This window comes from Lynx rufus, unplaced genomic scaffold (assembly GCF_022079265.1).
Source record: "Lynx rufus isolate CCGP_SWC_20201006 ecotype Redwood Valley unplaced genomic scaffold, mLynRuf1.p SCAF_3, whole genome shotgun sequence".
Lineage (NCBI taxonomy): Eukaryota > Metazoa > Chordata > Mammalia > Carnivora > Felidae > Lynx > Lynx rufus.
In genome coordinates, this window is record NW_025814845.1 from 180,367,028 (window position 1) to 180,384,330 (window position 17,303).

The 17,303-nt window shown below is 38.2% G+C and overlaps 1 protein-coding gene across 2 annotated transcripts in view; it reads right to left on the reverse strand.

The window, feature by feature from the left end:
* MSR1 (macrophage scavenger receptor 1) overlaps positions 1 to 12,129 on the reverse strand; it is an 82,298-nt gene extending 70,169 nt beyond the window's left edge. For both annotated transcript variants that reach the window (XM_047091711.1, XM_047091712.1), the window contains exons 1-2: positions 12,041 to 12,129; positions 204 to 310 (exon numbers count right to left, since the gene is read on the reverse strand). In XM_047091711.1, the coding sequence (XP_046947667.1) occupies positions 204 to 306 (103 nt within the window). In that variant the 5' untranslated portion in view covers positions 307 to 310; positions 12,041 to 12,129. The remainder of the gene's footprint in view (positions 1 to 203; positions 311 to 12,040) is intronic.
* Positions 12,130 to 17,303: the final 5,174 nt, after the last annotated feature.

The following is a 17,303-nucleotide window of genomic DNA, read 5'->3' on the forward strand; positions in this document are numbered from 1 at the left end:
CTAATTTAACCTGTGACAAAGCTTCCTTACTCGAACCTAAGCTTAGTTTCCAGTCTGTCTCAAAAGAAGAGAAGATCGACTCATCCAATAAGTCTTATGTTAATACTCATGCACAAGTAAGGTAAATCCCAGGGCTGTAGTTTTACGTAGTGTCATTACCTACAAGGACACAACCTCCATGGGCAACCCACCCTTCTACTCACTCAGAGGAAGCAAGGCTGTCATGGAGCGGGCGTCGAACTTCACAGATTCTGAGCAGCTATCAGCATCATCCTGGTGATCGGGAAACCTATCCCACGGTTCCATACTTCTAGAAGACATGTGGAAAAAGACATTCGTTACCCATGAAATGTCTAGGGCCCTTGGGCAGAATGTCTCAGGTTGAAATTTATACTTACAGTTCAATTTTCGCAAGGAAACAAGTATCATTAATTACTTAAATTTACATATCCACCTCAATATATTGTACCTACTAAGTTTTAATTTTAACATTAAAGAGAGACCTACCCTACGTGGAATCTACTCATGTATCGTTCTATGGACAGATGTGTATCTGTGTTTGTAGATGTGTGTTTTTCGAGAGTAAGAAGTGACATTTCTTTCTTACCTAAAAACAAAACACAAAAAACAACTTTTCTCACATGACAGAAAACAACTGTTTAGCTGAAAAAAAAAATTCCCTTAGAGCTAATAGTTGTGCAAAACTTGGAGCAAATATTTCCTGTGATCTTTTATTAGAGGTTCTGGATAGAACAAAGAGTTATGAATGATTTACAGCAAGTATTTCCAGTGATCTTTTATCAGAGCTTCATGAGCCAGGTTTTCTTGGGCCAAGACATCTGTTTATCACTTTAGAGAGACAAAGTCTAGTCACTAGAGTAGGAACCACAGGAAAAAACCGGAATTTTTCTATATTGTTTTCTTTCAGGGCTTCCCTCGTTATAGATTGGTAGCAACACAAGTGTGTCTTTTCAGCTTAAGCACATTTATATTCTGTAACACAATCTATGCCTATGTCTCTTTAAGATGCATCAGAATCATTTGAGAGGCTTGACTGATGGGCCTCACCCTCACAGATTCTGATATTTAAGGTGGGGGACAAGAATTTGCAATTCTGGGGGGCCTGGGTGGCTCAGTCCGTTAAGAGTCCGACTTTCTCAGGTCAGGATCTCACAGTTCATAAGTCTGAGCCCCAGGTAGGCTCTGTGCTGACAGCTCAGAGCCTGGAGCCTGCTTCCGATTCTGTGTCTCCTTCGCTCTCTGCCCCTCCCCCACTTGTGTTCTCAAAAATAAACATTAAAAAAATTAAAACAAAAAAAGAATTTGCAATTCCCACCAGCTTTTTGAATGAGGCTGCAGCCACCATTCTGAGGACCACATCTGAAGAACATTTTGCAGGGGAAAAAAAAAATTGCGTGACTTTTTCTTGGAAACAGTTCAGTTCACTTGATTGATAAATTTAGCATAAAGTCAACATCTTCTGATCATTTCTTATTTTCTGTAATGCTGAGTTAGGGATTTAGTACAGCTGAAGTTTTAACTGAGTGCACAGGCATCTCTGGGGCACCAAACTCATCTCCTGTCCGGGAAATGGAGGGTAATCATTCACACACAAACATTCATCCTGCTCTGGGGAGATTGGCAAGTAAGGATGTGACTTCACTGTCAATATATATTTTTAAGGATTACCCAGGCGATTCTTTATTTTGCAGTTTGCAATGACACTCCTTGTGTAAGCATCATTCTCTGGATTGGTTGTAGTTCCTGTAAACCCTGATGATTTGACCAAGGACCATCTTTAAATGGTTTGGCCATGGGACAAAGGGTACACAGGTGGAAGGGAAGGCCCTAGATCCTCTTTCATTAGGGCAGAGACAAAGAAAAAGAAATATACAATTATCTAGGAAAATTGACCATTATAGAAACCCAAACTGGATAATTCAGATGGAGCCTCTCCTGCTATTTCCCTGGTTTTAATTTATTCTATTATTTGATTGGGAGGATAGCTTTACTTGCCAAGCAAAACAAACACTTTTAAAACCTGAGACGACAAGAAAGCTTAGCTGAATTCATTTTAAAACTATAGTTCAAAGCACTTGGGACTATGTAGCAAAGGTTTTTATCTTTTAACTCAGCTTATAAAGAATGAGCTCAAAAAGTACACATTTATACATACCCTGCCATTTAGCTAGAAATCTTGTCCTGTCAGGCTACTCGCTGGCCCCTTGTCCTTGGCCATGACCATGGCTTTTGCCCTAATATTTGTGGTACTAGAACTTCATTTTCACTTAAATGCAAAAGAAATATCTCTTATATTACTTGGTCTTCTAGATGGGAATATTTTTGTAAAAAAGATGAAACCTCTTTGATCTGATATATCTCTCTAGACAGTGAGCTACATAAGAGGGGTGACCATGTCTGTTTTCATTCAATATTGAATTAGCAAGAACCTATAGCAACCTATAAGAAAGAATAAATAAATATTTGCTGAATGAATGGTCTAGATTTTTTTTTTTTTTGGTAAGGTGGAAGATTAAACATATTAGTTTTGTTTTTTAAACAAGATGGAGGTTTGGAGCTATTGAGACCACAAAGATGTGCTTCTGGGGCACCTGGGTGCCTCGGTCAGTTAAGTGATTTCAGCTCAAGTCTTGATATCATGGTTGGAGAGTTCAGGCCCTACATCAGGTTGTGTGCTACAGCACTGAGCCTGCTTGAATCTTCTGTCTCCTTCTCCCTTTGCCCATCCCCCACTCACATGCTCCCTCTCTCGCTCTCAAAAATAAACATTAAATTTTTTTTTTTTAAGAAGAGGTGGGGGTGCCTGGGTGGCTCAGTCAGTTGAGTGGCCAGTCATCTTGATTTCGGCTTAGGTCATGATCTCACAGTGTGGGTTCAAGCCCCGCGTTGGACTCTGCACTGACAGTGCGGAGCCTGCTTGGGATTCTCTCTCTCAAAATAAATTAAAATAGATGTGCTTCTTTCAACAGAGAAATTTCTAGTAAAATGGGTTGTGTCCACGATTCAGATTCATTCTCTTCCTTCTCTTTCTTCCTTCCTTGCTTTCTCTCCCCTCACTTCCTTCCTTTCCTGCATTCCTACTCTTTTGATAGCTTTCTTGAACGTGAACCACATCTTAGGGCTGGGTGACTAAGTCATGCTGTTGAGACACTGCCATTCATCCTACCCTTTTCCTTAGCAGCACCCATTTTTATTTTGTCAGCTCCAGTATGCACCTAGCTACGGCCACACCTCATTGTAGTTCTCAAGGGAGGATTATGAGCATTGTGGCTGGGACAAGTCTTTTTTGCAAAAGACCATCTTTGCTGTAGAGGGTGTTTATCATCCCTGGTTGCCACTCTCTCCATGTCAATAATGTTTCCTAGTCCTTATATTATTGCTTCCCCGCCCCCCCCCAAACAATTCCAAAAATTTTATCCCTATAACATTTCCAAATACCATTTTGTCTTGTAGAACTGCTCTTCAACATAAATCCCCAATGTGGATAGAAGGTCGGGAACTTTCTCTCTGCAATATTTGCCGTGAGCAATCTGACTGTTAACATGTCTTTAATGAAGATTTGTTTTCATGAAAAAAAAAAAAAAAACATCTTCATGAACTTCAGCAACAACACAGGTTGCTCAAATTGCTTTTTGGAGATAGATATCTCTCAAATCATTCCCTGTTTATGTATACATATACGACAACTCTTAATGTCTATATAAATGCTCTTATAGAAAATGTACACATTTTATTAAAGAAGAAAGAAGGTGGCAAGTCCAGAATGATAATTTACTGATCTAAGTTTGCCCTCAATAAAGCAGGATGAATTATTTTTATCCATATACTTGTTTAGAAGTGCCACATGTTCTTACAACTAAATTTGTAATTTAGAACCCACAGGCTTAAAGGACTTTTTTCGGAGAAAGAAAAAATTCCACTTTTTTTTTTTTTTAAGTGGCTCTAGAATGCTAGATGCTACACCATGAAAACAAACAAACAAAAAGATGATATTAGGATATTTTCTTTTTTTATTTATTTTCTTTTTTTGAGAGAAAGAGAATATGAGTGAGCAGGGGAGAGGGGCAGAAGGAGAGAGAGATGGTCTCAAGCAGGCTCTACCCTCAGCACAGTGAGCCGGATGAGGGAATCGAGTTGGGCGCTTAATGGACTGAGCCACCCTAGGTGCCTCTAGGTTACCTTCAATCAATGACCTTAAGGCAGAAATACCTATTCCCCATGCTCCTCCCCCCAAAATACCTATCGCTTCATGTAGGCCAGTCCAACAAATTCCTATTTTGTGTCTTTATATCAAGCACTGTGCAAAGCACTAATATGCCAAGATCAATGTGTATAGAATATTCACAACCACTAAAGTTCTTACGCATTAATATGGAAGAGTAAAATCTTTAGAAGTAATATTCTGACAGTGATACACACACACACACACACACACAGCATAGCGTACCCGGTCCAAAAAGGAGTCATTAATTCGTCAGCAAGTGGGTGGTCAAGGTGAGAACACAGAAAAGATGACGCCTTTATCCAAGTTTTGATAAGTGAGCAGGAATTAGAAGAATATCCCAGGGATGGCAAGTCTATTAAAGGGCACAAGGGCATGGACGGCATTGAGACTTGAGAGGATCAGCATCACAGAAGCAGCAGTTCTGGACAGAGGGCTCAGCAGACGAGCCTAGAGAAGCATGTGGCTGGGGTAATTCTATTCATCAATTTCTTCTTTAATTTTGTTGATTGCATACATTTATCTGGCTTTCACAACTTACCCAAAATATATTATTGAGGAAGTACCTATACAAAGTAAGTAAAAAATTATTCTTTGCGTTGGCAGTTGTGATCTGGTTTACATTACAAGTGATAAAATATACACCACCCATTAAATATCTTATTTATCTCCCTTTCATACTGAAATAGAGCTGAGGCTCAATTTTGTTTTTCTTTAGGACTCTAACCTTTCATCTACCTTTTATGGACTTATGCAGATGACATTGTACAAGTTATTGTATTTCAAAGTATAGTTTCTTTGAGTCGATTTTTTAAAACCTTGAAAAAGAAAATCCTCTAAGATGTATCTACAAGTGGACTAGCCTAAGTGACCATATGTGGGCTACATAAAACCCGAGAGGTACGGGGGTGCTGGAAGGGAGATGAACACTCAAATCTGTGGAGTAGAATGGTGAGTGAAAAACACTCCCCTCTGGCTACTCCTGTGCACCATGGGAAATTCTGTTTGTTTTCCAGGACAGTGTATGAGAGATGGTGGTTAATCTTGAACTGTATGAAACACTGGCATAGTCTTTTCCAGAAAAAAAAAATGTTAAAAAGCTGCTTAGGCTAATCATAGATGGTGCTGTCACAGGACTGCTGGTATTTTCTATTGTTACTTTCTTTTGTTCTTAGACTCCATACTCTTTCCAAGAATCTCATCCACTTCTGTGGCTTAGACTATTATCTGCATACTGACCAAGCCAGTATATTCAGCTCAGATCTCAAGTCTCAGAATCATATTTTTAAAAATAATACAACTGGTCACAATGGTATATTTTCCACATTAACCTAAGTTTTCTTTTCTCTAGAATTCTTTATGTTGGCATATCATCCATTCATATTACCTGTTATTATTATTATTTATTACCTTCTATTCGTTGCGTACTGGGACATACATGAAGCAGTTGGACATATGGGTATATGTTGGTAATACAGAGGTGCTAGCAAAGCGTGATCACCCAAACCAAAAGTTAGGGCTTTATTCCAGATTACTGTTACCCACAGGACTCATATCTGACTGTAAAACAACTTCTGACTTCCCTGGAGCCATTCCTTCCTCTCTACCTCAATTCTTGGATTTCAGCTCATTTTTTATCTACCCCAGCCTTGCATCTTGGATAGTAGCAATGGGGTGGGCAATTAAGTGGAGAATCCAAGAGGCATTAGAAAAGAGGAGGAAATTAAAAGAATTGATGAACAAGCACAATGTAGCTTGTAGCACTTAAAGAAGGTAGCACTGAAAGAATGGGACAAAAAAAAAATCAGAGGAGAAAATATCTTTCAGGAAAAAAAAAATTTGAGGGACATAAAGTTGACAGCCAACAGGTTGAGTGGGCAAGTAAAGGAAGAAAAGCAAGTATTTTTGCCAAGAACCTTTGACATCATGGTAAAAAAAAAAAACAAGTCAGAGTCATGGAAAATAAAAAAAAGAATTTCAAGACGTAAAAGGACATCCATAACCTGCCACGTGGAATTCGAGCTGTTTTGGTTGTACGGTAGAGGCAGAAGCAGACTTGAGAAATCCAAAAGGAGTAATGAGTAAAAAATGAAAGGTGTTAAGTGTACATCAGAAATCTGGCCACAGCCAAGCTTTTCTGTTGAGAAGGGACAACTGAAGAATGAAGGCACTAAGACCGTACACTGAGGGGAGTTTTACTTTCCCTGCTCACTCCTCATCTCCCAACCTATCCCCTCTTTATCTCCTAGAAATATCTAGCCCAGAACTGTCTAGACGTGTATACGCAACAGCCTAATAACGTCATTACTTGGATTTCTAGTATGACCCGAACCTAGAGGTCTTCCTTGTCCCCCACCTTCTCTTAGCCTCCCATCCGATCTACCATCACATCTTGTCGGTTTGTTTTCAAATCCTCGGCAGAAACTGACCGCTTCTTATCACCTCTGCTACAACCATCCTTGCTCAAGCTTCATGATCCTGCTCACCTGGACTGTTTTAATAGCTCCCTAACTGGTAATGTTCACTCATCCGCTCCAAACTTGTGAACCCCTTCCCATCTTGCTCAGGTCCTGACTAAAACCTCACTGTTTCATACCTTTCTTGAGCATCACATTTAAAATTATAACCTACCTCTTTCACTTCCTCTTCTCCTTCCTGGCTGGATTCCCATCCTTCCCCCCCCCCACCTTTTTTTTTATTCTTTATTTATTTTGGGAAAGAGCACATGTGTGCATAGGGGAGCAGAGGAGGGAGAGGGAGGGAGAGGGAGGGAGAGAGAGAGAATATGAATCCCAAGCAGGCTCCTCACTACCCACGCAGAGCCCAATGCAGAGCCCAACACAGGGCCCGATTCTACAAACCAAACTGTGAGATCACGACCTGAGCCAAAATCAAGAGTCATTCAACCGACTGAGCCACCCAGGCACCCTGCTGCCCAAATTTATCACCAACTAACATGCCATACTTTTTCCTTATTTATCTTGTCTATCGTCTGGCTCCTTTCACCACAGATCCAGGATTCAGGAGTTTTTCTCTCTTTGGTTTAATAAACTAAGTTCCTGCCATTTCACACATATATAAATGCATTATAAGAAATTGCATAAATAAATGAAATAAAGAATTTTTTGCAAGATGATTAGTTTTCATATTTGGGGTTATTCCTCAAAATAAGTTCATACTTCACTCATGTGGAAGTTTTAAAAGTTCTTCTGTTATACATTGGGAAATAAAAGGTTCTTCTCTGAATTGTGCATAAGAAACTGAAACAAAAATTTTCACCTCCAACGTTCTCACTTTACCTTCAAATCATTTATTACACTTGCCAGATTACTTTAGTTCTTTACTCTGATTATTATCATTGTAATTTTTTTGGACATGTTAGAGAACATACTCATGTAAAGTTTTGTCAGTAGCCAGTGAACAATTCAAACAATTCAAATGTGTCTTTAAATGTCATTTCCTACGTTAAGAGAAAAAGTAAACTCACTAAAGTTGCAATTCCTACCAAATGTCAATGCACTGGAAAAGGGTTGTGAAATCTTTTGAGTTTGTATAATCTATTAAAAGCATGTTCTCATGAGAAGTGAAACACATCTCTGCAATATCAGCTTTTTATAAAGTCAGGAAAAGTTTACAGAAGCTACAATAGGAAAACCATAATGAAAGTGTTTCAATGTTAATCTATTTGGAAACATACCCTTCAGTTTTTCCTGTGTTTATTTTAAAAATATTAAAACAATATGAAAGATACATTAGGTCAAATAAAAGAAGATTGCTAATCCTATCATCTGATAAGGGCTTAATATTCAATGTATGTAAAGAACTCATACAGCTCAACACCAAAAACAAAAACAAACCACGAAAACAAAAACCAGCTGCATTAAAAAATGGGTGGAGGAACTGAATAAACATTTTTCCAAAGAAGACATACAGATGAGCAACGAACATATGAGAACAATCTCAACATCACTAATGATTAGGAAAATGCAAACCAAAACCACAGTGACTATATCACCTCATACTTGTCAGGATGACGAGTATCAAAAAGATAAGAAATGACAAGTGGTGGCAAGGATGTGGAGACAAGGGAACCCTTGTACACTGTTGGTGGGAATGTAAATCGGTTCAAACAATGTGGAAAAAGTATGGAGTTTCCTCAAAAAATCAAAAATATAAATATCATCTAACCCAGCAATTCCACTTCTAGGTATTTATCTGAAGAAAATAAGAACACTAACTCGAAAGGATATATGCACCACTTTGTTCGAGTATTATTTTTTAAGTCTATTTATTTTTGAGAGAGAGCGAGAGAGCAAGCAGGGGAGGGGCAGAGAAAGAGGGAGAGAGAAAGAATCCCAAGCAGGCTCTGCACTGTCAGTGCAGAGCCCCATGGGAGGCTTGAACTCACCAACTGTGAAACCATGACCTGAGCTGAAACCAAGAGTCAGCTGCTTAACCGACTGAGCCACCCAGGGGCCCCCATTGTAGTATTATTTATAATAGCCAACATATGGAAGCAATAAGTGTCCACCAATAGATAAAAGGATAAAGAAGACATGCTTAAGATATATATATGATGATTACTCAGCCATAAAAAATGAAATACTACCATTTGTGACAGCCTAAGATAGGCCTAGAGGATATTATACTAAGTGAAATAAGTCAGACAAAGACAACTACCATAATTTCACAAAATGAATAAACAAACAAAGCAAAACAACACAGAAACAAACTCATAAATACAGAGAACAAACCAGTAGTAGCCAGAGGGGATGTGAATAGGGGTTTGGGCAAAACAGGTGAAGGGGATTAAGAGGTACAAACTTCCAGTAGAAAATAACTAAGTAAGGGGCACCTGGGTGGCTCAGTCGGTTAAGCGATCGACTTCAGTTCAGGTCATGATCTCACATCGGGCTCTGTATTGACAGCTCAGAGCCTGGAGGCTGCTTTGGATTCTGTATCTCTCTCTCTCTCCCCGCCCCTCCCCGGCTCATGTTCACTCTCTCGCTCTCAAAAATAAACATTTAAAAAAATAAAATAAAATAACTAAGTAACTAGAGATGTAAAGCACAGCATTGGGAATACAGTCATTATTAACACTGTAATAATTTTGTATGGTGACAGACGGTAACTAGGCTTACGGTGATCACTTTGTAATGTACATAAATGCCAAATCATTATAGTGTATACCTGATCAATACAATATCATATGTCAACTAACTATACCTATACTTCAATAAAAAAATGGTCACCTCATCACCTTAATATAAGAAAACATACCTTCATATGTAGCCATGTTATACAGTTGATATCACAGTGTATATTACCATGTGGTCTCACACATTTCCCTTAAAATCCTATCAGTATTTTTATACTTCAAATTATTTTTTTCAAATTAAACAGATGGGCCAAATAATAATTCATCAAATGTATGTATCTTATTTATATACCTATTTTCCTATAATGTAACTTAAAAAATTTTTTCCCTTCTCTTTGGAGGGCAATGTTTCACTAACATAGATGATGATATTACAAATATTTGCATAATTTAGTTTTGTTCTTTTTATTAAAAAAATTTTTTTAATGTTTATTTAGTTTTTAGAGAGAGGGAGACAGAACGTGAGTGGCAGAGAAGAAGAGACAGAGGGAGATGAAGAATCTGAAACAGGCTCCAGGCTCTGAGCTGTCAGCACAGAGCCCGATGCGCGGCTAGAACTCACGAACCAGGAGATCATGATCTGAGCTGAAGTCAGACACTTAACTGACTGAGCCGCTCAGGTGCCCCTTTTGTTTCTTTAGGATAATTCAGCATATGTTGCACTACCAGATCAAAGAAAAACTATTTAAACTTTTTGGTATCTATTGCCTGACAAGTCTTTAAAATGATCATGGGAATGATCAATGAATGAATGAATCAATGAATGAATGAATCAATGAATGAATACACAAAGGTTATACAAATTCACAAAGATTCCAGTCATAGAGGAACATGGCAGTTTTTAGGCAAATTTACCATTATTCAGTAATAATATTTTAGAATCACTGAGATTTTGATAGGCATTAAATGATACCTCAAAGTGGCTTTTATTTGTTTTACCTATTAGTGTGGAGATTTTTTCAAGTAATTATTATTTATTTTTCTTCTTGGGTTTTTTATTTTTCTTATCAATTGTTTGTACATCCCTAGTAGGAGTTTCTTTATGTAGATATGAATAAAGTCTTCATATGTAACATATATTTAATGTATATTCTTCTATGAGTGTTCCTTATTCAGATTTAGCATCAAACTCTTAATTTCATTTTTAAGATTCAGGGTAAATAATAACTCTGTAGCCTTATTATTTAAAAACAAAAAGTTTGGTGTTGTATGAACAGTCAAAAGTATATATGAATGAAAACAGAGTTAATAGGTTTCCAAGCGCTCTACACTTAGGGAATATATCCATAAAAGGTATTAAGGCCTGGATGGACATATCCATATCGTGCCTAATGCTACTGACACCCAACCTTGGCAGTGAATTCATCCTTGAATTGGAAGTCTAAGTCTGAATATTGGCTGTGCCATTTCCTAGCCATGTGACCTTTGGCAAATATTTTAATTGGATGTTTTCATATATGTAAAAAGGATTAAAGTGTCAGTTTAAGAATTATGAACACTTAAAATATTTTTTATACATTTCCTGGTACACAGGTAATATCCATACATAATCACTTTTAAATGCCATTTTTGCTTTTTAATATGGACTTTTCTTCTTTTACCTTCGCAGTATCTCCATGAGACACAAAGTATTTTCTCCATTTTACGAGGTTAGGAAACTAAGACCTAAAATGTTTAAGTGACCAGTTAATGTTACAAGACTAGGAAGTAGGGAGGTTTGGATTTGAAGATAGGCACTGTCTTAGAGAGTATTACCTCCTAAATGCTGCATAAAACATTTACAATCTCAGTTCTGTGACTTTTCTATCACTATTCTCACATGGCCAGTGAGAATGCTAACCCCCATTTTATGCTGTGTAAATCTTACCCGTTCTTCAACAGGAACCTAAATTCACACATCTCCATGAAGATCTTTGCAAATCCTTTCCCCCTAAGTGATTTTGGCCTCTCCTACCTCACCATAGTAGTTATCCACAGCAGTCTTACAGCTACTTAAGGTGCTCAAATCATATTATACCTATTTGCCTTAGATCATGGACTTCCCGGAGATAGATTATATTTTTCTGATCCCTTCCCTACATATAGTTCAGTAAAGTGCTTATAGTAAATATCCAACCAATATTTGTTATATAAGCAAAAACAGGTAATAATAAACATTAGGTTAAAGCCAAAAGTATTATATGAAAAGGAAATGAGACCAATTAAAATATCCTCAATCCCATTTTGAATAAAGTCAACAACTCTTAAACAAAATCTGGACAATTACATGCCAAAGATTTCTTGCTAGTTTAGCCTACAAAGTATTTAATATATTTCATATATATTTATGTACACACACATTTTTTGCTCCCCGAAAACCTAGCAGAAATCTTTTTTTAAAATCACTGAAACAACCAGACCAGATAATTAGTGATTAGGATAAAAAATTCTATAAGAAATCAATTATATATATATATATATATGTGTGTGTGTGTATGTATGTGTGTATACATATATATATACACACACACATATATATACATATATACACACATGTTTATACATGTCACCTCTCACACATGCACACACACACACACACAGTAGACACATACAATCAACAGAAGCAATTTTGGAAAAACATTAAAATAAACTTCTTTTACCGTTTGTCCTAAAGACGGCAGCACTGATTTATCCACTTCCCTCTCTTTACAATTGAGACCTAAAATCTTTATCACATAGTATTTCAGCATCTGGTCCATGAAGAAAGGAAATGACACATTTGTGTGTTGAAAATTTTTCTTAACAATGCATTTCAATAGTACTCTCATCAGTGCACAAGTTTGCAAAATCTAAATTTGTAAGATAACTCATTCCTCTTCCCATTTAGGACATTACAAAAGAAAAGAGAAGTAAAAGGAAAAAGAAACAAGGGTTATGGTTAACAAGATACATGATGTGTGGCAGATTAATTTTTCCCTTTTTATAAAATACGTATGCCTTTTATAACATTATCACTATTATTTTTGTTTAATCTCACTGTCTTCTATTCTAATTATCTCCCCTTTCATATTCTACATGAGGGAAGACTCCATGTTTAAGTAATTTTATTTCACCCTCTTTCCTGTAACTCTCACCTCAAGCTTCAAACACAAAAAACATATGAGGGAAGGAATATGGACACCTACTAAGTCAAAGTAATCGTCCAATAATGTTCACTTCAGCTCTATGTATAGTGATGTTAACATTATTTATAGATCTCTTTTGAGCACCTAACAAGTTGTTGATTTCCCCAGGAGTGCAGTGAAGCAAAGAGGTCTCACACATGGGTTCCAGGAACAAAACTGCCTTCACCTTCTACCGCCCAGTCAGCATTTCTGCTATGCATCTCATTCAATCCCAAATCCCAGTAAGAGCACACATAAAAGCATACAGCATTCCATTAATGAATTAATTTTTAGATCTAATTCCTCTGGGGGAGAGTGCTTCTTTATGTTTCATGGAAACTTCTTGGCACTCCCAACAGGGAGGGATCATACTTCCTAACAAAAGACCGCCAAAATGGCCTTGCCATGATGCCCGTGGACACCAAAGAACTCTAGCTCAGAAGGCAACAGGCCTGGTGGAAAGAATGCAGGTGCAGGAACAGTACACAGTGTTTGGGAGACAGAAATTAACAGTGGCACACAGCCATTCTTAAAGGCTAACAGTAACCGTAACAGAGACATTTAATCAAGCAGCAAAGCCACTTTCTTAGCCAGGTAGCTTTAGACAAGAAGTTAGGATCACAGACACGGATGGTGGTTAGGCTACTCCTTAACCACGTTAGTTTAAATTTATCACCAAATTGTTAGGGAAGAAGAACTGGAGGTGAACATCAGAACTCACTCTACTTCCTTTATAATCATTTGTAAATACATCATTTTATAGAATATGGTCCTTTCGGCATCTTTAAAAAATCTGCAGTTTAAGAACTCCTTTGTATATTGTTAAATTTATGTGCCCCTGTCAACACTATGTGATTAGAAGTCAGACTCTGGGAATAGCAGGCTAAGATCAACTTTCCAAAATTCTATCCTAATGAGATTTATTTCTGTCACAGTGGACTATATTTCTGGGATATCTCTATAATATTGACATGTATGCATTTTTACTGTCATAATGCTAACCACTTCTCTATTTGATTCCTTCCACAATCTTCAGCCAGACTCTCTGTGTTTGTATATATACATGCACGCAAATATATATATATATGTATATATATATATATACATATATATATATACACATACACATATGACCCTGAACAAAATGGCTTTGAATAAAATGGGTTCCTTCATACATGGATTTTTTTCAATAAATGAGGTATAGTACTATAAATGTATCTTTCTTCCTTATGATTTTAATATTTCCTTTGTTCTAGCTTACTTTATTGCCAGAATACGGTATATAATACATATAACATATAAAATATGTGTTAATCAACTGTTTATGTTATTGCTAAGTCTTTGGTCAACAGTAGGCTATTAGTGATTAAGTGTTGGGGGAGTCAAAACTTATATGTAGATTTTCAAGTGGGGGGGGTTTGGAAAGTCGGTGCCCCTAACCCCTACATCATTTAAGGGTGAACTATATATATGCATATATTAATCTTATACTATATTACATATTCGCTATTAGGGCTTACTCTATGTATGATGTCTCCTCAGAGGATCAGGTGGAAAATGTTCAGGTCAAGCTAATGATTGACTGAAAGAACAGAAGGAATGTCCAGGAGTTGGGCTTAACATTCATCATTCCATCTGATTCCGCAGTAACTTTGTCAGGTGGTTTTCCCAATTAAGAAATTGGGCCTTAGAGATATTAAGTAAACTTGTGAAGATCACAGAACTATGAGTCACCTGAGCTGGTATTTAAACCCAATTAAGTCTGATTTCAAAACTAGGCAAAATAGACATTTTTCTCTTCATTTTCTCAGTGTATGTATTATCAGGGGTCTTTATCCCAAATGTTATATGGAAAATAAACCACAAACATGGGTCCATACCAGACCATCTACATAGTGGCTTTACTATCAGCTGGGGGTTGCTTATGAACATACGTATCTAGTGTGAAGGCTATATAACATTAAGCCAATATTCAAATGAAGTTTTACAATTAAATAGAAAAATCGACTTAAGTCTCATGGGCCCAAGCTATACCACAGATTTATGTGATCAATTTGCAAAGATATTATTTTTTTCTTATTCAGAACCCAAAGCAGCGATTTAAATACAATAATGTTGCAATGGACACATCTCTCCATGTGAATATAACGCATTTATAGAACTATCACACCTCATCCAAACGGATATTGAAAACTTTCATTCCAGCAGACTTTTGTTTGATGATTATAAACAGAAAAAAAAAAACAAAACCTTGATGTTATCAGTAACATTTTAAATAACTTTATATAAACAGAAAATTTCTACAGAAGTCCTCATTAAAGTTAAAATGGACTAAGTGTGGTATCAGAACTGAACGGTATCTTCTTTCTATTAAATCTAATAAAAATGTTTTGGTTCGGGGCGCCTGGGTGGCGCAGTCGGTTAAGCGTCCGACTTCAGCCAGGTCACGATCTCGCGGTCCGTGAGTTCGAGCCCTGCGTTGGGCTCTGGGCTGATGGCTCAGAGCCTGGAGCCTGTTTCCGATTCTGTGTCTCCCTCTCTCTCTGCCCCTCCCCCGTTCATGCTCTGTCTGTCTCTGTCCCAAAAATAAATAAAATGTTGAAAAAAAAATGTTTTGGTTCAACCACACCATCTTAAAGTCCTAGTGTTGGTTAAAGTTTTAGGATATTTGCAGGAATTTTAATTTAATTTACAAATGCACCGTATTTCCATAGCTGGTTAGGAGCTTTACACCCATGCAATTTAGGTCTAAATTTCTGTTTCTGTTTTAACATAAAATTACAATAAAACAATATATCAACACTCAGTGAGGTGGAGGGACCAATATATTTACTTTCCTTTGAGAATGCACTTTACCACACTGTTCGTTTTTAAGGGAGGGCATGATAGTCTTCTAGGTCCAGCCTCAATATCCAAAGAGCTTCGAATGCAGGTCCCTACACCAAGGAAGAAGCCAAAGGAACTGAAAATCAATGACTTTTCACGGAGCCCTCAGAGGATTGAGGTCCTGGGGCAAACTCCCACCCACATTTTAGAGAGGTAAATACAGAAACTCGCAGCTTACCTGGAGCAGAGGCCGCTGGATCCAACAATAGTGAGGACACTTAAGTGGCAATTTTGACAAACTGTTGGAGGACTAGTGAGGGCTGGTGTCAGAAGCTCCCGGGGCTGCGGTCTTAGTGGACCCCTGCAATTCTCTGGGCTTTGCCTCCAAGAACGTCCCTCAGGTTCTGAGAATGGAGAGCCAAGGAGAATCACCTGGTGCCTCAGGCAGAGGGAGGGGGGGGAAAAGTAACCATTTTAAAACACACCCAGAAGCATTTTCCACAATAAAGGCTTTATTAGAAACTTATCTCACCTGGGAAGGCTGAAGGGCAATTACCCAACTCCAGCTTCTTCCGGTCCATTTTAAGGGGGAGGGGAGAAGCTAAGAAACCAAGTTATCAACATGGTTTGGGCCTGGGATTTAGTCCTGGATTACGGAACCCTTCCCTCCCCCCAGCTCACCACCCAGCGACGTGGCTCCCGTATGATAATAGTGAATTATGGCTGAAAGAACTTCAAAGTTCTTTTTATTAAAATTTTTTTTTTCAACGTTTATTTATTTTTGGGACAGAGAGAGACAGAGCATGAACGGGGAAGGCGCAGAGAGAGAGGGAGACACAGAATCGGAAGCAGGCTCCAGGCTCTGAGCCATCAGCCCAGAGCCCGACGCGGGGCTCGAACTCACGGACTGCGAGATCGTGACCTGGCTGAAGTCGGACGCCTAACCGACTGCGCCACCCAGGCGCCCCTCAAAGTTCTTTTTAAAGGCAAGTTTGTAGGGAAAGACAGCTACAGATGCAGCAAATACTCAGCCCAACCAAATTCCTAGCCAGGTCATCCTAAAAGCTCACACTACCAGGCCTATTAGCCTCGGTTCCTGTTACATGATATATCATCTCTAACTTTCAACACAAAATTAAAAGACAGGCTAAAAGTCAAGAAAGTGCATGCCAGGTCCTAAAAGTCACACAGTCCTTGGGTAGTTAGGGAAGTGGAGGGGATAGAGTGTGCACAAAATACTAGTGACTAATTTCCTGGCCATCTCAGCTGTCTCCCCAATGCAACATTAACAAGTCACCCTTTCCTCGTGATTCATGTCTTAATGACACAGAGATATCGGCTAAGAAAACAAGTAAATGTGAGCTCATTTTTAAGTGATATTTTAAAAACACAAATGCACATTGCCTGGGGTTTAGGGAAGCGTGGCTTCAGAATTAAAGTGGCAAACCCATGCGATTTAAATAGGTTTAAAAGTGGTAGAAGTGTTGGGTGCCTAAGTGGTCCAGTCAGTTGAGCCTCCAACTCTTGATTTTGGCTCAGGTTACGATCCCAGGATCGCGGGATCAAACCTCGCTTTGGGCTTCATGCTTAGTGTGGAGACTGCTGAAGAGTCTCTCCTTATGTCCTGCGCTCGCGCGCTCTCTCCAAAATGGGGGAAAAAAAAAAGTGGTGGAAGTGTCAACTTAAGCCTGAGCAAAGTTCATTAAACAAATTCTTACCCAGAAGTCTCCTGGCATTGTCGAGATGTGAGCCCACGCACTCTACAAGAGAACAGGATTTGCACCTTAGCCAAGGGAATTATAGCAAGGTGGATACTTACTGTACAGCAATTTCTCGTGTTCCGTAGCCTTTTTTTAGAGTGAAACATTTCCAATTTAAAATGCAGAACTTAAAGACTGTTCAAAAATATTTCTAGGGGCATCCGGCCAGTGAC